We start from the raw sequence: 23006 nt of genomic DNA, 5'->3' as shown, positions 1-23006 counted from the left end.
TTTAAATATTGACAAACGACTACTCTCAATGTAAGAGCCGTTAGGGTGGTTAACTGTAGGCTAACGTTTCCAGAAGGTAAAATTATGCAGCATATTTAAAGACATTCGAGACTTAACTGGATAACTTTTGTTTAGTTCTTCTTTCTGTCAACCATCTGGTGACAACGCCAATTTAATTTGTGCCAGCACTTAAATCTAAAGTGTGGGAACGACAGGTGTTGAGAACAGGACGGTCCCATGCGGAGGACGGTGAACCGCCTAAACCGTTGGGGGAATTAAAAGGATCAACACGGGAAACGAGAGGACTACTTCAAAGAAGACTTTTGTTTTAAAACCACAGTACTACTCTCCACTATACACCGCACATGGCGTGGGCAGGGTTAACACAAGTTCATTTACATTTCAAATCCTCGATCTCCAGCCAGGGACCCCTCCCGATGGAGGACCCAGTGGGGGTGTTGTGGGGGTGTAGGGGTGAGGAGGGGGGGGATGCACTGGGCTAGGGGGGCAGAGACATTCGCGCACCGACTGTCTCAGAGGCAGAGAGAGAGGGAGAGCAGTGTCACGCTTCAACAGTTTGTTTGTTCATTCATGTGTAACTGTGACTGTTGTTCCTATAAATCCCAAAAACCTCGATGAGGCTTAACCGCATGTACGCGCGTGTGTTGGTGTGTGTGTGTGTGTGTGTGTGTGTGTCATGGGGTGCAACTTTATGCAAGCCCAGCGACAGCAGATGGTCTTGTGATCATCCCACCAGCTTGTAAAATGGCAGTAGCAATAGTTATTATCATGTAACTGAATCACGCACACGGCTCGCTATAAAAAAAACATCGACACACACTATGGCTTTTGTTTCTTCACTCACACAGTTACAGTTCTCTAACTAAGATTCTGGCTTCATGGCTCTACAAACAGTATTGCTGGAATGTAATATTTTAACAGAGCGCGTGTGTGTGTGATACTACACACACTCGGTAGGATACTTGTTTCACTTCTCCTGAGAAAAGGTGCTGTACATATGTTGCTAGAATGAGTGTGTGATTACTGATGAGCCTGACGGTGGTACTGCGTGTCCTCTGTCTGCCTCTGAGCGTGACCCGACACTCCGGGCTGCTCCCCCCTGGCAGCGCTGGGAAGGTCAGGCGTCTAACCAGCACAGCGGAGGGTGGGGGCCGAGGGTGGGGGCGGAGGGTGGAGGCCGGCAGGTCGGTGAAACGGCATCGATGGAGATTGCGACGTAGGGAGCTCGTTTTCCCCCCTTTCCATCCTACCCGGCGGCCCTCCCGCGGCCACCAGCCCGGTCCCCGTTTCTCTCTATTGTGCCGGTTGCTATAGTTACGGTGGCTGCCTGTGATCGACGGGCTTGACTTCCTAACCAAGCCCTCCGGGCCTCGGGCAGCCACGGCAGCTCTCAGCCAGTGCGCTCGTCCCAAACTCACACAGCCGACGTTGTCGCAAAATCTCCCAAAGGAGAAAAGGCCAAATCTTTTGTTTTTCTTTTTTTAATTTATGGGGATTTTCCAAATCCAGCCGATTTCATTATTAGATATTATTCTACAGCCTTTAAGCTTGACTTAAGATGGTTGTAATTAAGAATCTGCCTCACTGTTCAGCCGTGGTTGATATACATTACAAAAATATTTGTTTTATTAGGTGGCACAAACTCACAACTTATACTAGTGTCCCTGAGCAGGACACCGAACCCCTAATTGCTCCCCAGGCCGCAATGTAAAAAGCCACGGGTTAAAAATGCAATGTAAGCCGCTTTGGTTAAAAGCGTCAGCTAAATGATCTGTAATGTAATATCCATGATTCCTAACAGGGCAGAAGAGCATGGCCACAAATTATTTAAATGGATGGCAGCCACGTCTCCCTGAACCACATTTCTTTTTAAATCCGACTGTACAGAATACAGTAAAGTATTTAAATGAAAGAGGAAATATTTTCAATCTCTCTAATGCAACAGAGAAACATGGCTACCGCTGTCCCACTGCATAGGAATCATTCCAAAGTCCAAAACTTAACTCATATAAATTCTTAACTCTGTTATCCTTATTGAGGAACAGACGACTAGTGAGCTCCTGTCATGTTTATCAATACTGTTTTTCACCATAAGCTTAATAAAACCACTGGATGGCAGAGAGATCAGAGTCATTTAGTCAATCGAGAATCAAACCAAATCATATCATGGCTCCGGTTTTGTTGTGAGCACTTCATTTTAAACAGAGCCAAAAGATGGGAACTTAAATTCGTGCTTAACACTTCATGCGAGTCAGTGGCTGTGTGCGTTTGCGTGTGTCAAACACGTTTTTTGGGACGTGCTCATGCCTCCCCCACGGGACCCCTGGCTGCGTGGTTTCATATCATCTTCATGTTGAACTTCCTGGTGCCTCCCGAGGAGCTGCCGGTGACGGGCTCAGACTTCCGGAAGGAGTACTCCACTGTGAAGTTGTTCTTGCGTTGGCCGCGTCCCCGGCTCCACACGAACAACAGCAGGAAACAGAAGAGGACCACTCCCAGGAATGTGATGCAACCCATTGCCGTGGAGACCAAGATGGTGGTCAGGTCCAAGGTGAACTTGAGGAAAACGCGCGTGTTGTTCAGATTTGTGTCGTTGAAGAAATCGCCGCTGTACAGCGAGCGGTTCAGGAAGAAGGCCGAGGCGGCGTCGAGCGGCTGGCCGCGCACTGTGAGTGTGGCAAAGTAGGTGTCATTTCCTCCGGCATTGCTGGCGATGCAGATGTATGTTCCGCTGTCGGTGAGCTGCGCGTAGCGGATCTCCAGGGTACCGCTGGAGAGAACGGTGATGCGCCCCAAACTTTTGGCTGTTATCCGTCTGCGCTGTGGGGAGATCCAGATAATAGCAGGGGCAGGTTCTCCTTCAGCACGACACAGAAAACTCACCGGTTGACCCTCACGAGCGATCACCTGCGTAACAGGGGAAGGAAAGGAGGGCAATATCACAGAATAATGCTTTTTTGTGCTGGAGGTTGAGTAACCTCAATTATTAAAACAATAAGCATCTATCAAAGCTTGGCTAAATATCAAAACTAAATGGATTCATCTTCATTACCTGCTGTAGTTTACGGTTGCGTATCTTAGGTTTCTGGCATGTAAAGTGATCGAAGAGTGCAGAATCGGTGAAGGCGCTGAGGCTGAACCCTTGCACCTCCACCGGCCCGGCACACACCGGCACTCTGCCGTCAAAGTTGAGGGTCTTGCGTCTTTGCAGGATCCACAAAAGACGGCAGTCACACATCAGGGGGTTCCCATCCACTCTGAGGGTCTCCAGACTGTTGACAGAGTGGAAGGAGCCCTCTTCAAGAGTCTGCAGGTCGTTGGAGGAGAAGTTGAGGACCCGGATCTGTCGAAGGCCTCCGAGGGCATGGAGCTCCACTGTCATCAACCCTGTGCTTACCATGATGAGATCCTTCAGCCTCAGCAGGTCTTTGAAGGCCCAGGGCTCTAGGGTGGTGATGGGATTGTATGACAAGTTCAGGTGGGTGAGGTGCACCAGGTTTTTAAAGGAGCTGGAGGGGACAGAGGTGATGTTGGTGTTGGTGATGGAGAGCCGATGGAGGTCCAGGCCCTGGAAACTAAGAGGAGAGATGTACTCCAGGTAGGGCCAGTGATCAATGTCCAGAGCCCGCAGGTTAGACAGCTTGCGGAAGTTCTGGTCGTCCAGAGCAATGATGCTGAGGTGACGGAGGCGGAGGGTGACCAGGCTGCGCAGGTACGACAGGGTCTGGCCCGAGATGGATGTCAGGTTGCAGCGCTCTATTGTCAGATCTTCCAGCCCCAGCAGACCTGAGAATGCCTGGAGATTGAGAAGATAAAAGGGTTTGAAACCTAAAGTAGGATATATTTTAAAAAGTGCACGTGTATACACAAGCTCCGGTTATCCCTTTTAAGGAATAACATTTAAATATGGCTCGAGAGTTGAATTGATCCTCATTCAATCCCCTTCAGGAAAACTGACGTGTCCCTTTCTCCAAATGTTGAATTACGTTTATTCAGGATCAAAGATTTTTGTCATCATTATGAAAGAATGATTGTCTGGATCTAATTTCCTGAGATTTGTTCAAATAGACGACACAGCGATTATATAGACAATAAGCTGTAGAACCTACCTTGTGGGATATATAAACCAGGTCGTTGTCTCCCACCTCCAAATGTTTCAGACCCCTCAGATCCTGGAAGGTGTAGTCCAATAAAATCACCATCTTGTTCTCGCTCAGGTCTAGGCTGGTTAGATTTCCCAGTTTAGCGAAAGCCCCCATGGGCACTAACTTCAGCTGGTTTCCTCTTAACTTCAGCACTTTAAGACTCAGGAGGCTGGCGAAGGCATTGGGCTCCAATGTGGCGATGAGGTTCTCACTGAGGTCGACTTCCTCCAGGCGCGGGTACGGTGCCAGGTCACCCGCTTGGACCCAGCGCAGCCGGTTCTTGCTGAGGTCCAGAAGCCTCGTCTCGGTCGGGATGCCCTCTGGGATGTTGGTGAGCCGCCGCCGCTGGCACGACACCGACCTCAGCTGAGCCGAGCAGTCGCACCGCGGCGGACAGGCCTCGCTATTTCCCGGCAGCGTGAAGGTTATGACGGCAACCAAAGAAGCAGCTAAGAGCCACCGACTCACCCACGGCCATGGCACCAAGGCCCGCCCGCCAGGGCCAGGAGAGCTGGTCATGCCCCTGGTCCTCCAACTCCTAGCCTGTTGAAGGCAGGGTCAGTGCACCACACACCTGCAAGGACAGAAGCAAAGAGAAAGCGGAGAAACGGGAGAATAATGAATTATACCAGAGAGAGAGGATGTGAAATGATCCTCTGCCAGGATCATGAAAACTAAATTAACATGGCTGTGAACTATCGATGTACAGTATCTGTAATATTGCATTGAACGCTGTGGAAACTCGAGATACATCATGACACGGCATTAAAATGTAACTGACAACATCACACGCGACTCCATGACTAATGTATATATCCATGGAAACCGGGAGCCATCGGATTCCTGCTTCCAGCTTCGGCTTAATTCCTGCTGGTTGCACCTCCATAGCTCTTCTTACACTACTGAGACCGGCTGCTCCATTTTGACAAACACAATTAATTTATCATCAGCTCACATAAACACAGAACGAGCTCCTCCTCCTTCACATTGCGCCTGTAAGCCCTGCACGCTATGAAATGAGAAGTGAAATAGGCGTTTTAATCATCGTGTACTGATGAAGTCGCAGACTCTGGTTGGTCAGGTATGTGCATGTATGCGTAGGACTTTTTCTGGGTATGAATAAAAAAAAAAAATGCTTTGGTTCTCCTTGTGCGCTTATGAGATGAATCACTAATGCTTCAACATTCCTTCAGGCAACCTGTCATCTCTCCCACACGCTGTTTCCGACTCAGAGACAGTCAAAGAGCACCTGGCATTAGATCTGGAACACGACACAGTGTTCTTCTAGTTAGCAGTGCGTGGAGATACTTTTACACTTGAGTAAAAAGAGAGGAAAGAGTTAAACCGTTTGCCGTCTTGCTCAAAATGCTCACCGGAAACCGTCAAGGGACGTAAAACCCTTGACAATTTGCTTGTTTGTCTTACAGACAAAGTGAAAAAGCAGATAATATTTCATCATCACAAGGGAGTATGATGTTAAAATGCCGGCAGTGAAGGAAGACAGAGATGAATAATATATGGGCTGGTTTGTGCTCAATGGGCAATTTTAGAGGTGTGCACGTATTTTCACACAAAACACAAAGATTGTGAATGATACAGATTGTGTCTCTCATCTACAAAGCCAAAGGGGTGGCTAGCCCCTTAATTCCTTGACACATCAGGAAAATAAAAAGCAGGCGGAGAGACGCTGACCCAGTTCTCAGCAGCAACTCATCGTACTGTCAACCAGCAACAACTCTCCATGACCACAACAACAGAGCAGCAAACCTCAGCGTCTCTGTGGAGTAAAGCCCGGGGAGACTAACCGGAAGATCTGAAAAACAAACACGAGAATACAGGTGTTGCCAAATAACAAGCTATTTATGAAGAAGAAATTCAAACAAGATTAACATCTGCAGCTGTGCACCAGCGAGATAACGACATGGCGATATTTTCCTCATCACTGACTTCCCAAGACTCGTGGTCCAAAAAGGGGATAATCTGCCGGAATGGGGTTAGTTTCTTATTCAGTTATCAAGATTCATTTTTGAGAACTCAGGACGCTGGAAAAAACACAAAATGTAAATTTTTAGAAAATCAGATCCAAACTATATTTGGAGGTGGTTTGAAAAAAGATTCTTATCCAATTTCTAGGGATGCTGTCGATATGCTGCTCAGATTGTATAATACGGTGTGGAATTGCTGTGTCCATGCTGGCTACTGGCACTTCCTCCTGCATCCCCATCGCAATGCTTACCAGCACTTTCCTGTCACTAAGTTTGTCTGCCGTGATGTTGTAGCGCTGCACCCTGACATTGCCATTGCTTCCAAAAGCTCCTTTGTTGCGAGGCTGCGTCACCCCTATAGCTGCACTAGTGACGCCTACGTGGTTACCGTGACAACCCATTTGGATAAATTGCCAATATCTGGACACATAAATTCAAATCTGATGCCTTGCAAACAACAGTGGGGACACTTTGCCTAAAGCCTGAACGTGGCAGTATATGTCCAAGCACTTCTTGTATATACAAAAAAATGGTGAATATGCGGAAACTTTTGAGTCATAGTGTGTTTTCGTAGTCCTGGGTATTATATCAGGAGGGAAAATAGCGTCATCTTCCCGACTCTCAGGCCGTTGATGGATGCAGCCTGTCGTCCTACGGATCACTGGCAGTTCGCGGCGCGAATCAGTGAGCTGACAACGTGGAGGCAGACAAGGTTCTCGCTGCTTGGTGTCAAGGACAGGAAGGTTTCTTTAAAACACACGCTCCATTAAACCTACGGACCCAGAGGAGACCAGGTGTGCGGACGAATAAATACACACCTTGGCTCTCCCTCCCATGGCAAATGCCGAGAATGTAGCTGTTCTAGTTCTGTTGCAGCAGGTGGTGACATCAGCGGCCAGCGTCTCTACGCTGCTTCAAAGGAGGTGTGTGTGAGTCTGTCAGCTTGTTCCTGCATGTGGACAACCAAGACACAAACAATCACACCGGGAGGCCCCGTATCGACCTCACAAACTGTAAATGAGCTTTTGCCAGATGTTAAGGCGACGGCAGTGGCAGTCCAACAACTATCTTGACAGATCTTGCAGCAGGCCAGCTGCCCGTGCACAGAGATGGGGAATAGTGGGAAAAAAAAAGAAAAAAAAGTTAACCTTTTGATAGTCGACCCGATGAACAGATGTTGGGGAACAACATCCTGCTCCAATCACACAGGCATCAGCTTGCCAGATGTCTCAAGCACCTGTGGGTTCATCTGGTTTACACAGACACAATGTTACCAAGAAAAAAAAACCCGTCAAGATACCGTGGAGAAAAATGAGGTTGTGGTCAAGGTCTGGTGTGTATTTGCGTGGCAGTGTGTCTGGCCGTAAGTAGGTCATCCGTGTTGACTGGTAGCCTTTATAAGCCTTTATACCCGGCCAGCAGAGCGTGCAGCTCCTCAACCGTCACATCCCTCATTCCTAAGCTTTGTCTGTCTTTTGCTTTCAAACACACACACACACACTGACCTGTCCACCACCACCGCACACACACACACAGAATGAAATCACCTATAAATAAAATCAGTGATGTGGGTGCCGTCGAGCAGTCAGCAGGTTATTAGTCAGAGCTTTTACATTTTTCTTTTCTTTTCAGAGGAAAACTGACAGTCCACTTTCCATTGCCAAGTAGCTATAAGTCCAATATTAAATCTGTGCTTAGTCACTCTCATTTTAAGGCCACGTGTGGAGTACAGCTTAGCAGCTCTCTAATACAGATGCACAGAATGGGGGGAAGGAAGGGGGCGAAATAGGAGGGTAGACAACTCGAGTAAATTTGTTCAAAGAGGAGAATTATGATTTTAGGCCTGGCAATGCTCAGTTTTGTCACATTAATCTATCAACGATCAAACTCGGAGCCTCGATAAGAACAAAGGAAAACTGTCGTTACTACATAATTAGGTTGAAATAAACAGAAGAGGCCCCGGGCAGGCAGCTCAGGGAGCCGGACCCCCACAGCGTGGGAACGCAAAGGTAAAATGAATAGAAACTGATCACAGAACACAGAAAGAATCAACAGAATATTAATACCTGGGAAAACCATGCTGACTCTTGTCTACATCATGGACTTCATTACAGCCAGACCAATTGAGCATAAATCACAGCTCCTAATGTTGACGACACCAGTTCAGTGGGCTGCGGTTTGCAAAGTAAAACAGAGAGAGAGAGAGAGAGAGAGAGAGAGAGAGAGAGAGAGAGAGAGAGAGAGAGAGAGAGAGAGAGAGAGAGAGAGGGGATACTCAAGACAAAGCTCTGTGCCACAGCTACATCCTTTTCCTCTAACAATCCTGACTCACTGAGGCAGCGCGTGTGAACTGATTGAGACTGACATACTGCCTCGTTTGACCTTCATCTGATTAGCGTACGAAAGACTAAAAAACTCATACTTGACTGCGGCAGTATTGTTTTATTGCACACACACATCTGGTATTTAAGCAATGCATGTTGAAACGTCAGGACCCATAAGGGGTACATTTGATTCTGATCGGCTAATTCTGGCTATTTCTGTCAGAACATGTGTGTCATTGTTGATGTGATGTTCTGGTGATGCAAAAATGTACCCTTGGACCCTGTGACGTTACTGTTGGCAGTGATTGTATGTGACTTTTTACCCACAGTCAACTCACAATGGTTTCTGACATTTTTACTCAAAGTAAGTTCATTAAATCTTTTGAATTATTCCTCATTTTTAGCAACAAAAGAAAGAAATAATGGTGGTTCTTCAAAGCATTTCAATTGTAATTCTGTGAGGTTTAAAAGATGTGGACGCAAGTCACTCACACACACTCACACACACACACACACACACACACACACACACACACACACACACACACACACACACACACACACACACACACACATTCACACAGCCACTGAATGTGTGTTCAACGAGTGGAAGCGCTGCTGAGCCGAGGATACAAGGGAACGTATCCTCACTGAATCAATCCTCTCAGGCACTGAGAACTTGCAACTAATACACACACGCACACACACACACACACACACACACACACACACACACACACACACACACACACACACACACACACGTCATCATCCTTAGGGGAAACATCCCCCTGCAATGATGACGTTCCACTAAAGTAGAGACATACTCCGTCTCATCCTTGTGTACTTCTTCCCGTCTGGACGGTAGTCCTAAAAAATACTCCGAGCTGGTAATTTTCCGTCTGTATTTTTCCTCAGAAGCCAACGGCACCAAGAGTTGGTTTGCTAAAGGTGGCACGAGTGGAGGAAGCCAAACTCCAGCCTCTGTTTACAAACTGCTTCGAAGTCAGCCGTAACCACATTGAAGCCGAACGTCAGAGAAGAGCACGCAGCGCTCTACGCATGACAACCACAGAGGGACAACAAACAACAAAAGCTAAATAAAATACAAGAAAAAGCCCCAAAAGACAAAAAAAACCAACGTGCTACTTTTTCATTAAGCGGAAAAGAATCAGTCCTTAAATAACTTCAAGAAACACAACCTCCCAAAAACTGTTTACTTTTTAAAAGTGTTGCTATTATCTATCAATATATGTGAATTTCGATTTAGACGGTAATAAAAACACAATTGATGGTTGAAATGACAAACGTTGTAAGATGTTCTCTCCATATGAATTTCAATCTGGTGAGACCCACAAACAGAAGAATTGGGAGAAAGTATTCCTAATCAAAAAACTAATCGCTGGATAGTTTTCTGTGTCTCCGATTTCACGGCATCGGTATTTCAACCTTTACGTGAAATCCCTCGTGCATCCAAAATAGATGTAACTGGAACCCCTCCTCCCCCCCCCCCCTCTCCGTCTCACCCTCCGTCTTTGTTGTCTATTTTTTCTCTCTGGGTGTAATCTGACAGCCGAAGAGAGTCCTGTGTTTGACAGTTGTGCACAGTATACACAGAGCGATGGTCGGATTAAAGGGAAAACAAAACACGGCAGCTTCCAATGAATAAGTTCTCAGAAGGAGAACCGACGTCTTTACAGTGATGTTGCCCCAACTGTGGCCTCTCTGTGGCAGCCTCGCTTCCACAGTGTAAGATACACACACGCATTTAGATTAATGAAGAAATACTTTCCATTCATACACTTAGACATACAACAGGTTTCATGAAGGAAAGATGCTGAAGGACGACCACTTCAAACGTGCCAAACATCTCAACATTCGGATCTACAAGAAGCTTTTTAACCTCACAGCTATTGAAAACACGAGAATTAAAAAAAGTCACTAAGGTGCACCCCAATGCTGGTGTCAGAGAGAAAGTCAGAATATCCTCAAGAATCATCCTTTGAGCATCATAAATGTTTGCATAGAAGTCCACAGAAATACGTTAGTCTTGAGTAAGTGTATTTTCATGTCCCTTTCCAGTAGACAGTAGGACTAAAACTGCACTGTTCTCTGTGTAATAGTTAATCTAGCCATCTCAACTTGTAATGTTTTGAAAATAGATTCCAAAGAGGATTCCAATCGTAGCTTAAATGTAAGCTACGGTATCACAACATGGATCCTTTTGTTTTACCAAAAGGCCTGAAACATTTAATTAGCGGATGCTATTCTTGACCTGCTTTTCCTGACTCTGACCTGAGCACAAGGACACGCACACACACACACACACACATATGCAAATACATATAGAGTAGTACACAAACAACAAGGGCGGCTTATTAGATGAGTAACTTTCCCTGCAGCCATTTGGTCTCTGATCGGCTGTAGTTTTCAGTGCACGAACAAACTCTCATTTCTACCTTGTTTCGTCACTTTCTCCCCCTCCACCGTTCGCAGCGCCGTTATCATTTCGGCGTTGTCTCCGGACTTTGTGAAATGCTGCGTCTGAAGAGGGAGCCGGTTTACATACTAACAAAAGTGACCAAAAAATAATAATCCCTGTGTTGTCGAGCGGATCGCTGTGATGTGTTGAAATGTTGTGCGTGCCGATCTGTGTTTTATGTCCTGGTGACGTCTCTCCAGGAGAGATGTGGAGCTCGCTTTGATCAGACGCTTGGACACCTGCCAGCTGCTACAGATAAAGGACTTACAAGCGATTCAATTGATACGTGGACACCTGCTGAAGCTACACAAAGCTGCACAATTTGTTTGCATGCATGTGTATAATCTTGTGTTCACGCAGCTTTTTAAAAGGGTATTTAGAAAAAACATTCTTTCTGGCGATTGTTTATTCTTGGGTGTAATTAACCGACTGCAGAGATTATTGCACTAAGCGTTCAAGAGGGAAAAAGTTAATAGAAGGGAGATTTAATAAAACTTGACTGGTCAGAGGAAAGGAAGCTTTCACACACGCAGACACCAATCGCTGTGAGTGACATGCAGTCTGACAAGTGACTGAACAGCCCTGTATTAGTCTTGGCCTTTGGGGATCTGTGGCCTTATTATTCGCATGGATTGTAATGACTCATTAATTATCTGAGACATGCTTCCAAAAAGTTTGGTCAGCGCCTGAGCGATTTCCTCACGTTTGTGAAATACTGGCAGGATGTTCACCGGCAGTAGCAGCAGCGCTCATCGCTATCGTGTGGCTCATGTTGATAATCAAGGTATTATATAGTCGTCAAAGAAGACGAAAGCTCTCCTGCGCGTAAAGAGGAGATCATCATCATCATCATCATCATCATCAGTTCTGGTTGCCGCGCTCCAGATGGGATTCGACGAGAGTTCATTTCTGGTGTCATTTCCTTTCTAAAGGCTAATGAGTTTCCAGGTGAGAAACTGGTGGGTGGATCTTGATGGTTGGTCGCAACGGACCCTTTTCCACCCTGTGCAGCTCAGAGTGTGTGTGTGTGTGTGTGTGTGTGTGTGGCAGTGTGTTATTGTCATGCCTTCGGAGTCAAGAGGGAAAATGAATGAATAAAATTCTCTGTCTCGTTAGATACGCGAAAGCTAGACAGAGAATTTTAAACCAAGTCAGAGGACGCCTCCTCGTCATTCCACCGCAAATAGAAATAGTGATCACAATAAATTGAAGGGAGGAGACTGACAAAGGAAAAGACGGGACCGAATGTGAGCGACTGATAGGTTTGGGGTGTCTGTGGGGGAGAGGACGGACATGAAGGACAGGGAACAAATGAGTATATAAAGTGGAGGGAAGGAGCAGGGGGGCAGTAAGAAGGACACTTTCACTGCCTCACTCTGTCACTAATGACGGAGAAGGTCAAAGCTCTTCCGCAGTTGAGAGAATCCAATGATGCAAATTAGGTTACGCTCAGTCAGATGCCAGAAGAGAGGCCCAGGAATCCTGATGTTTCTCAATAACACATTGCGAGAACTGTTGTATTCCACATATTTCATGTTTATAGCACAAAATGAGTGAAACGGCAATTTCTGTCTCAAGAATGAAACGGGGAAAGCTGAATGCAGCCCGGCTGGCTGGCTGGTACAAATATATAACAGTCTGTGCGCCAAGTAAACAGCGAGAAAAGGATTGAGTTGGAGAAAGAGGGGGGGGATGGGTGACAGCTTTCCATCCGCAGCCCTTTGAAGAGCAGCACGGTGCCGGATTCACATGTGGGGGGATTTTCAGTGAATATGTACATGGCTTTGACCTGAATGCATAAACCGGCTGCCAATGTACAGTGTGTCAAATGGCACAGACGCTATTTTGCTTAAAAATGCTCAAAGGAAATGTGCAAAGGGCATAACTTGACATCAAATGATCCCGCAGCATTTAAAATGACCTTTCACTCTCAAGCTGTTGCTGTAAATAAACTATACAACCAAAAAGGATTTTCATGTACACTAGAAATGTGCTGCACAGGTACGGAGACGGGGGAAAGCGTCGCATCCGCGCAGACGGCAGAGTGATTGCGCTGCTTCATGGATAATAGTGACCTTGTTAGCCCCACATTTGATTGGCTGCCTGTGACACTGACTCCCGTCTGCTCAACCAATGGGGCGGTTGCTACCGATTCAGATGTGGGGATGAAGGGACGGAAAGACGGGGTGGGGGTGTGAATCACAGAGAAATAGGAGGTGAAGGCAGAAAAGGGGGGACGGATGACGTGGGAAGAGAAATGGAGAGTGACAACGATGGAGATGCAGAATAGAAGAGAGAGGGAGCTAAATCCTTTGTCCTGAGGAAACAGAGGCGTCGATCCCCCAACACCGATCAAACCGCTCAGCTTGTGGTTCTACAGCACCAGCGTCTCCTACGTGTTCATCTGTTCGTAAGAAGGTGACGCCTAAACAGGACATTGGGTGCCAATCACATTTGCTGGATCCTTTTCCCACCAGAGATCCTTGAGGAGGATACAGAAACCCCCACATGTACACATGTATGTAGACACACGCAGGGCTGTGAAGGCTTCGTAAGCACCGCAGAGCAAGATGGTGAAGAGAAAGAGGCCGTTGTGAGGAGGAGAAGCAGAAGTGGAATCACAGGGGAGGACGTTTTTGTAAAGGTCATGAAAGTGGTTGAACAAATATGGAAGGAAAGGGTAAAATGATGAACACACAGGAAGGGAAATAGATGAGAGCAGGAGATTGAAGGGACGAGTTGAGAGAAAGAGAGAGAGAGAGAGAGAGAGAGAGAGAGAGAGAGAGAGAGAGAGAAAGAGCTTGAACTGATTTCCAGATTTGGGGAAAGTTCAGTTATTTTATTTATTGCCTCTCTGGAGTCACTACGAGCATCTGTGAAATCGTATTTCTCACTAAATGTATTGCTTTAAAAAACATCATTATGGCGTAAGTTCATTCTTGACCTTAAAACACCTCCCAAGGTCAAGAATGAACTGGAAGACCGAAGGCTTACGACCAAAAACCCCAAAACACTTATGATATTGCTTTGCCAGCTACGGTTTCCAATGTCAGAAACACACAGCCAAGTGAAATGGAGGCGTTGACGTCCCCGAGGCTCCGAATGAGGGTACTTATACATATTGTTTAAACATATAGCACTGTGCTGTTGCAGCTTCGCGTGTTGATTTGGCTTACCTGTTGCTTTATTCATGACCTGACATGACATAGTTGCACTTTTCTCAGTTCTCAGCAAAAGTAAAACTACAAGAATGAAACCCCATACTGGAAGAAACACACGCTACTACCGGGATGACGTAGTTGTAAATGTGATCACATTAGTGATAACACACATTTATCCTCCTGCTTTAGAATAATTGGCTTCTGCCGGAGGAATGTCATTATCCAGCGTTAAAACCGGATAAGAGAACCCCTTCGCCGTTGATTCATCACATTACTTTTCTCCCAAAAAGCTGTAGAGGAGCTTCGGCGACGGAGCGTCAGAGCAGTCAGGGTCCTTGAGCTCTGAAAGCAAGCTGTGGGACTCTGGCATTGAAGACAAACAGCGGTGATGGGAGATCTCCCCAGGGAGCCTCCGGTTAAAATTCAAGGACTCTTTCATTTTCGCTCTCTAATGCTCATCTCGCTCCCTCTCTCCCTCTTAGCGAGGTCACGGCTGAAAAGTTTCAATGACGCCCCAGGGGGCCGAGAATAATCATCCAAGTGTTCTTCTGCATCCATGTGTGTGAATCCGGGCCCGGACTGATCTTGTGCGTGCACAGAGATTGTGAGTCTGTCTTTTTGTCCATGCGAGGACTATGTATAGACGTCGGGTTGACCGAGCTGTCACCCCCTTCGCCCGGGTCCTCAGATGCCCCGTGGCCCAGTTCAGCTTCAGGGCATCTGATCTGAAGTACTGCAGCCTCTCCCCTGCCATTTCCTCTCTGTATGGAATGCAAACTGAGAGCGAGCGGAACTCCTTTCGGGGCCTTCAATTGGTGTTACTCCACATCTAGAACGGAAGACATCAAATGGGAGTCACGGAAAGTCTCCGCCGGGAGATCAATGGCCGTCTTCGAGTGGAAAGCTGGTGAAGTAAACTGTTGCACGCTACGCCATCAGAGCTATTCAGCCCAAACCCACCAACAAACATCGTAAGGACAGCAAAGAAACAAAACATAAACACACACGTACCACTTACACGTAAAAAGGAACAGAGGAATAGTCACAGAGCAGAAGATTCTTGTGTCTTCTTGTGACGGTGACTGAACTAGCGGGAGGAATGATAGAGAGAAAGAAGAGAGGGAGAAGAAGCGCTGACTCTGTACGAAAGGCACTGACAGCTCGCCATTTGAAAAACACCAGAATATCGGTTCTAGATTTTTTTTTTTCTTTCCTGATCCAAAATTCAACTACAGTGGGTGAATGATTCCCTTTCTGGACCAATGACATGCAGAGACGAAGACAAAGAGTCACATAATGAATTCATGACACGGTGTTTAAAGGGGGAAGGGGGGGGGTGTTAGTAACGGGGCGACGCCGGCTCAGGTCAGGTTGAGAGTGACGGAAGGTGTAAAACAAGGACGAGACCGACACTGAGAAACGGGGGACTGAGGAATCAACGATGGAGGAGGATCAGCGCGGTTCATGTGTTTCAGTAGCTTCTCCGTAAATATACACACACACACACACACACACACACACACACACACACACACACACACACACACACAGATGGTAATGACACATTAAGTCAGAGAGTGACGCTGACGGGCTGCAAGCGAAACCAAAAGCAGAGGAGTGAGTCACGAGTTCATAAATACTGTATTGGCATAGACATGAGACACTATTTCATGTTAGATTCTAGGACTGGAACTTCATGTATTTACAACATCTCGTATTCTTTTTGGACGTGACACTGTCTCCTACTGAGAGTGTTGCATTATGGGCCGTTTGTACCCTTAATTAATGTTCCCAGTGTGTGTTGGGATCGATTTGACCGTGTGGGAGTACATGTTACGTGTTACACTCACATAGAATTACTACATATTTTGCTTCTACGGGAGGAAATCTTCTCTTTTGGCATAATTGTATCTTGGAGCGACTTTTCAAACCGCACTAATAAGTTGTTTATATTCAAGCCCCCACCCCAAAAAAGAGCCATTAAAAAAGAGGGGTAATTTCAGTTAGTTTGTGATGATAACAGAAGGTAGAGGCTTCTTTCCTCAACAAACACGTCAACCACACTGACTCAGCAACACCTCCTCTTCCTTTTCCTCTTCCTCAAGCCTGCAAGCGCAGCACGTCTTTCCCTTTTTATTTTACATTTACAAGAAAAATAGGAAGTTATCCAAAGATGCAGCTTCTCTTTTTCATTTTCAAGTGCTATCAGAGGACTTTGGGACGGGGCAACAATTCTTCAGGCAGTTTTATTGGTTTGATCGACGCGCAATGTAGCAGATGATTCAAATGGGTTTCGCTGTACAAACAAGGGGAGAGGCCAAGAAAAGAGGGATCTCTTATTAGAGAGGCGACTAACCTTTAGCTCCACAGATACTGTGGATACACTCGGCTGCTCAACTGCTGGCCTCTTTATCATACGTGACACACATAAAGGACAAAGTGACACATATGTGCTGCCATCCCCAAGTGACTTCCACATGCCTCCGGTCCTGTGGCAAGGTTGACACACAGAGGGCCTCTGTATGTTTATGTAGCGCGCGCGCGCACACACACGCGTGCACACGCACACACCAATGGGGGAACAGTCCTTGGGCTTCTGCAAGCCTGATTGTGTAGCACTGAGGCAGAAACAATGTTTGAATCTGTGCTCCCTTGGAGCGGAATGTATGTCTGTGTGTGTGTCTGTGAAAGTGTGTGTCTGTGTTGAATGGGAGGTCAGTGTTGAAGGACATTTTCTGAAAATGTGTCCATAAACTAATTATTCCCATAGCAGGGTGGATGTATTTACAGATCATCTCAGACTGATAATTGCCTTTGAGCGTCTGTCAAAGTGAAATGGAGCTTTTGGTTTACCGACGGTGTGTGAAGAGATTACAATCAATGTCAGTACCGCACCATAATTAAATCAGAATTTTCCGCAAATATGTTATATGTATTCATACATATATCTAAACGTAGGTATGTGTATTTTACATTTAACCTTATTTTGAAAAATGAAGATAAAGAAATCCTTTGGGTGGAGCGTTTCCACAGTAGTAGTTTTTAAGCTGAATTATCCATTTTAAAGTTGCACAGTAAAGGATTAGACAGCATCTAGTGGCGAGGTGGCAGATTGCAACCGAATAGTACTTCTCCCATTGTGAGGGAATAACTGTGGCTGACGTGAAACGTAGAGCCGGTGTTTGGTTTGACTTTTCTGGGCTGCAATAGAAACGTCTCTGTGAACGGATCATTCTAACAAAAACACTCACACAACAAATCTTATAGTCAGGGGATAATGCACAGTATGCCCTAAATAAAACAACACACCTGTAAAATATCTTCAGTGTTTCAGCATCACTTTCCTGACCCTTTCTTCCATGTTCTCATGGAGAGCAGCCGGTTTCAACGAGAAATGATACTTCACAACACTTCACCACAGCCATTAGCCGCTTCCCACACCGCGTGAAAACATGGTTTGTATCGCGCCTGGACAACCGGCGGGATCGGCGGAGGAATCAATGGCAATACAGCATTAATCTAGCAGAGTCCTTACGGATCAGCGGGCTGTTCATCCACTCAGAATCACAGCTGAGAAAGACGAGAGAGAGGACAGGAGATGAGGGTAAAGAGCGCTCACACACACTCACTTTAACAGCGCTCCCGCCTTTAGTCATGCGGCCAAAGTTAATGAATAAGGTCCGTCCCAAAGGTCTGTTCTACAGATGGCGTTAGATGGTAACACACACGCACAACAGAGCACACACACATTAAAATAACTAACCGCAACTTTGTGTGTATTTTAAAATCGGCATACAGCAGGAAGCTGGTATCACAACTCAAATTAGAGCAGCATCAAAACAACTAAAAGAGATTTTTATCCCCCACAAACACACACAGAAAAATAGAGAAAGAGAGTGTGTGGTCATTAACAGAGCTACATTATTAAAGAGGAAGGAGATATTATTTAATCTGCACAACATTCCATTAATCACAGATGCACAGGTGTCCTCTCGCTCACACGTATTGCGTGTCAGGTAATCCCATTGACGTGCGTTTACATCTGCAAAGTGACGGGAAGCACAGGCGAGCGGAGCTGCAAAACAACATTTAATGAGGTCTGACAAAAAGGAACCCTTGACTCAAGCAAAGCGTGAGCATGTGACGGTGTGACATGTAGAACTCACCATTATTAAGTCTTAATAATTCTAACAGTGAACCAAAGTATATACAACCATCATCAACTTCCACATTTGTTTTGCTCGAGCTTATTATCTCAGCTGCTTTAAGTAGTGGCCATGGAAAAGATGAATAGCTGAATATTCAAAGTAAATGTAAATTGTATATCTATCTCACGACTCCCTTGTCATTTAGTAGATATCCCAAACGCTCCCACACGGACAACTTGATATGTGATGTGATAATCATTTATCAGTACTGCAACAGGGAAATTCACAATAAATAGATATGATAGATATAAAGACAGATATGATCTATAACGGCTGAAATGTCATTTCCTTCTTGTATTTCTTTGCTTCTCATCTCAGCACAACTCGCAAACAAAACCAGCGACGTGATTCACACGGGAGGATTTCAGCCGAATCCTCTCAATAAAACAAGAGATGACAGAGATCATTACTGAAACACGCTCACCATTTCTATTGTCATTTGTCATCCAGCCTACTGCCCTAACGCATGGAAACAGATATTAATAAAATGCGAAAGGATGTAACATTTTTCAAGGTACACGAATCTATTGAATCGATCTTGAAAATGTCTTTGAATACCCCCTGAAAAGTGGTAACAGACAGATGAAGCCAAAATCATGAAGAGAGAGAGTCAGAAAAAAATCTTCACATCTACATGTTAAGATTGTAAATAGTAGTGATCAAGTTGTTTTTAAACCAGTGAACCAGAACATCTACTGGTTGAACTGAGAATCCTGGAATAGTCTTTCTCGCTAGCAACAACATGGCAGTGTTTGTTAAAGGCTTAACTTAATGGTAAAAAAATAAATAAAAAATGATGCCTCTGTCTCCGTTGTGAGAACCAAAGTGGATTTTCACCAAGCCGTAGAATATTCATGCAGAAGCAGTTGTATAATGGCTTTTGGCAGAGCGCAGCATTAACGGCAGTTATGTCTCGTTTGTCTGCTTGCAGTCGAAGAACAAGAAACCTCATTAAGGCTCAGAGAGGTGCTGAAGTAAGAAGCTGTCATACCAAGGAGTTGAAGCCATTACGTACAGTCTAAATCTAAACAATTTAAATAAAGTGGACAAATGTACAGTATACATACTTGAATTTAATTGACAGAAAAGAATCAGTGAAATGTTTCTCCTTTCTCATTTTTAAATGCATCTTTACCTGGCTGAGTAGTTTCTACAACCAGGAGGCTCTGTACTGTAATTCCACAGCTTAACAAAGACTGATCTTTTATTGCACGTGTGTGTGTGTGTGTGTGTGTCCTTGGTCATGCGTGCACCTCAATCTCCACCTAGGAAGCAATCTTCCACTCAGGACGTCTCTTACGCTGCTAGTGCATTTCCCAAGGTCAACCATCATGCTCACACACAGACACACACACACACACACACCTGTGCACCACCGAGATCAAAGCTCCTCTGACACGCCCACATGACCACGGCCACCTTCCCCATCAACTCACAGCACCGCTCCTCTTCTCCGCTCATCAGCGCTCACATCCTTCTCCCTGAAGGCTTAATCGTCTGTGCTTCAGAAGGTCCATGATGCACCAGCACTCTGCGGAGGGCTTCAGGCCTCAGAAGGGAGGAGAAGTTCCATCGTCAATTACCGTCTTCTAATTTAAATATATATTTATGTGATTTTTCCCTTTTTGGTATACTTGATCTGGTATTTTGTTTCCTTAGTTTTAATAATTTATTGTACACTGTGCACTGCCTAGAAGTTTAACGCGACAATAATTAACATTTAACTTCATCCCATTAGAAAAACATCGACGACCTGTAACATCTGTCCGTCATAAACATCAGTCCAAGTGTAGAGATGGACTTATATTTTAACATAATAGCTACATTTCGATCCATTGTCTGTGACATTAAGAGGTCCATTGTCTGTGACTGGCCCATTCAAATATTTGGTGCTTAATATATGTACAATCAATACAACAATTCAAAGCTCTCTATTCTCAATGCTACACTGCTGTATGATCCTAGCATTCATATTTATGACAATTGTTAATTATGTTAAAGTCTGGCTTGGACCAAGCTGTAAATACAGCATTTACATGCTAGTAGTTGTGCTGGCATGCTGGCCAAAGTTACTTATCCACACACCCTGAAGATATAAAGCACCCGTTCCATTCAATTGAAGTTGTCACTTACTCCTGAGAAGGGGATTTGGCTCATGAGCTGCTAAATACTCCACTAGTCATTGACGTTGAGCCTCAGGAATCACGAGCGTGGCGGCTGAAAACAAGTTTGATACGATCTGTGAAACTCAACCAAAACAGTTAAGTTGTGTTCTGTAAAGCTAAAGAGGGTTGATGACAGTTTTGCAGAAGTTTTGAAGCTTAATCTTCTATCTTCCTCATTAACCTTGTAGGTATAGTGAGTGAGGACTTATAACATATGCTTGAGACAATTAATGATGATTAATAACAAAGAAATGGCTGGATGCTCTTATGAACAAAAGATCTGAAAAGACATCAGCAATCGGCCCCTGTCAAACTTTGGCGACAAACATTTTCACCAAAGTGCTCTCATTTTTCCTTCACAGTCTCAACTTTCTTTGCCTTCGACGCCCCCGCCTCATCATCGCCCCAGTCTGCTTTAATTTAAACTTCAGCAGGGAAGAAAAGTGGTGATCGGAGGCACCAACAGCCCGAACGCTGGGAGCGATCTGCCGCCGGCTCTGTCTGGGTTTTTGTTTTCCTTTTAAGAAAGACGAGACTGTGAACAGCGATAAAGTTAGAAACCCAAACAAGTTAATGAGGAGCAGGAAATAACGAGCTGATTCTACGATTAGAGGCGTAGTTCTTTGCCGCGCTAAATAAAACCAACAGCTATTTCCCATTAACATATCTTTTCTTGATCTATGCGTGTAGCGATAAGAAGAAAGGGGCCGCCTGCTTTAGGCTTCACTGAACTCGCTCTTTGATAAAGTTGGGGGCGGCCGTAAGAAAAACGGCCATGAAATCAACACCCGTCCTGCACTCTGACTGAGGAAAAGGCCGACGTGAAGCTAAGCAGCCGTGCTGTCCGCAGGGGCCGAGTCAGGTAAAGGTAATTGCTTAGAGAGAGAATGAAACGGCAGACAGGATCAGGGGGAGAGGTGACAGCCTGTAATTGGAAACGGAGAAAAGAGGAAGATGGTGGAAAAAGGAGGGATAGACCGAGAGGGGATTGGGGGAAGGGGGGGGGGGGTGTAATACCCAATGCAAAGCTTCTGTAATAAGCCATTCGCCCTCTGCCACAACATGAAGTAACACATGTCATGTTACTACACATGGCATCCTGCAGCGCGGGTAAACATGTCTCTGATCAGAGCGCACAAACAGCAGCCGTGTGAGTTACATCCCTTTTTTTTGGTGAGCACAATTTCTGAATGCAAATGACTCGCGACAAAAAAACCTGATGTAATGAGCAATGTTGCAGCGATAAAAAAAAAAAAGAAAAGTGTTAAATCAAAGGGACTGTTTTATTCGTCCGGCAGAAAGCAAACACGGCAACGCTCCACCAGTAGAGATTTAATTACATGCATCACAACCTACGTAACCCATTATGAAATGCCTCCAGTGCTATACATTAATCGTTATTGCGGGATATAAATAGTAATAAAAGCAGAACCAGGCGCACACACAATCTCTCCTCCTCCCTTGGTTGTAAGTATCTAAGGGGAAGCAGGGAGACTTGTCAGGGCGGGTAGTCGTCAATCCTTAAGATTTGCCGGCATGCACTGTTGCGTTTCAAGTGTTTTTCTGCGTTCTCTCGGTAACATCTCAGCCACCACTGAGTATACGATGTACATGCGCAGGAGTGTGTGCACTTAGAAGTGAACGTACCAGAGAATGAAGCGTGGTCCCTGGTGCCTCTTCATCCGTCCAGCTGCTCGGGTATATGTGAATCTATTCGGCCCGTCCTCTTTGCCCACAAGTTGCCAACACCGCTCCACACGTGCCAGCTCCTCCTCTCCCGTGTCCGCGTCTGTCTCGCTCGCAGACCGTGGCATCAGCAGCTGTACCAAAGCTGCCTCCGCCCCCCCCACTCTTTCCTCTCCCCCTCCCTCCAGCCGGGAGGCTTCGTATGTGCACCCACCTCCTTTCGCTCCTTGATGGTTGTTGTCCCAAAATGTTATCCAGGCACTCACAGGAGGGGGGTGCTCGTGTGAGATTCCCTTCTGCTTTCAAACGGGGCTCCTCGGCGGGTCGGAGGCGCCCTCCATCTCTCGCGGTCGTGGACGTGGGGTTATGAGAGAGGAGAGGGAGGATGGGGAGGGAGCGTGCTGTTGCTGAAGCTGTTGCCTCTGCCTCCTTCAGTGTGAGCGCCTCGCTCTCACTTAGCATGCCTTTCATCTCTCTCTCGCTCCCCCCTCGCTCACCCTGGTCTCTCAGTAACCCCCTCCCAACCTTTTCTCAGTCGCTGTCTATCTGCTGCCGCTCCGGCTGTTTGGATTCACAATTCAGCGGGCTGCCGGGCGCGCGGCTCAGGGAGTCTCTCTAATCATCCGGGCAGGAAGGAAAGCCAACAGGCTGAGAGAAGGAATGTAGAAGAGGGGGAGATGATTCGATTTGTAGCCTGGAAAAGATGGAAATAAATGATCTTTTAAAATGGTGTGCTTTGCAAAAGTTACTTCCAAGCAAGGGCGTAGGTCTGGTCTCGGCATTGGTAGGGACACCACTACACCACTACACAGTTTCCTGAATGCATTTC

The 23006-nt window shown here is 45.9% G+C and overlaps 1 protein-coding gene across 2 annotated transcripts; it reads right to left on the bottom strand.

The window, feature by feature from the left end:
• Positions 1-1486: 1486 nt before the first annotated feature.
• lingo3b (leucine rich repeat and Ig domain containing 3b) lies at positions 1487-22871 on the bottom strand. Of its 2 annotated transcripts, XM_078099015.1 has the most exons (5): positions 22139-22615; positions 6970-7100; positions 4131-4740; positions 3074-3817; positions 1487-2928 (listed from the first exon to the last, which is right to left on the bottom strand). In XM_078099015.1, exons 3-5 carry the CDS (start codon positions 4683-4685, stop codon positions 2359-2361), a joined length of 1869 nt encoding a protein of 622 aa, XP_077955141.1. In that variant the 5' UTR covers positions 4686-4740; positions 6970-7100; positions 22139-22615; the 3' UTR covers positions 1487-2358. The 2 variants fall into 2 exon arrangements, with proteins under 2 accessions (XP_077955141.1, XP_040026951.1); XM_040171017.2 differs by lacking the exon at positions 6970-7100 and having other exon boundaries at positions 22139-22871.
• Positions 22872-23006: the final 135 nt, after the last annotated feature.

The sequence above is a fragment of the Gasterosteus aculeatus genome, chromosome 3, assembly GCF_964276395.1.
Source record: "Gasterosteus aculeatus chromosome 3, fGasAcu3.hap1.1, whole genome shotgun sequence".
Lineage (NCBI taxonomy): Eukaryota > Metazoa > Chordata > Actinopteri > Perciformes > Gasterosteidae > Gasterosteus > Gasterosteus aculeatus.
This window is presented reverse-complemented; position numbering and strand designations above follow the sequence as displayed.

Excerpts from the sequence above, each read along its gene's own strand:
- lingo3b (XM_040171017.2), bottom strand. The coding sequence starts at position 4,685 with ATGACCAGCTCTCCTGGCCCTGGCGGGCGGGCCTTGGTGCCATGGCCG. Across the intron at positions 3,818-4,130 it reads TGGTTTATATATCCCACAAG|GCATTCTCAGGTCTGCTGGG; the intron begins GTAGGTTCTACA and ends CTCAATCTCCAG. Across the intron at positions 2,929-3,073 it reads GCAACCGTAAACTACAGCAG|GTGATCGCTCGTGAGGGTCA; the intron begins GTAATGAAGATG and ends CCTGTTACGCAG.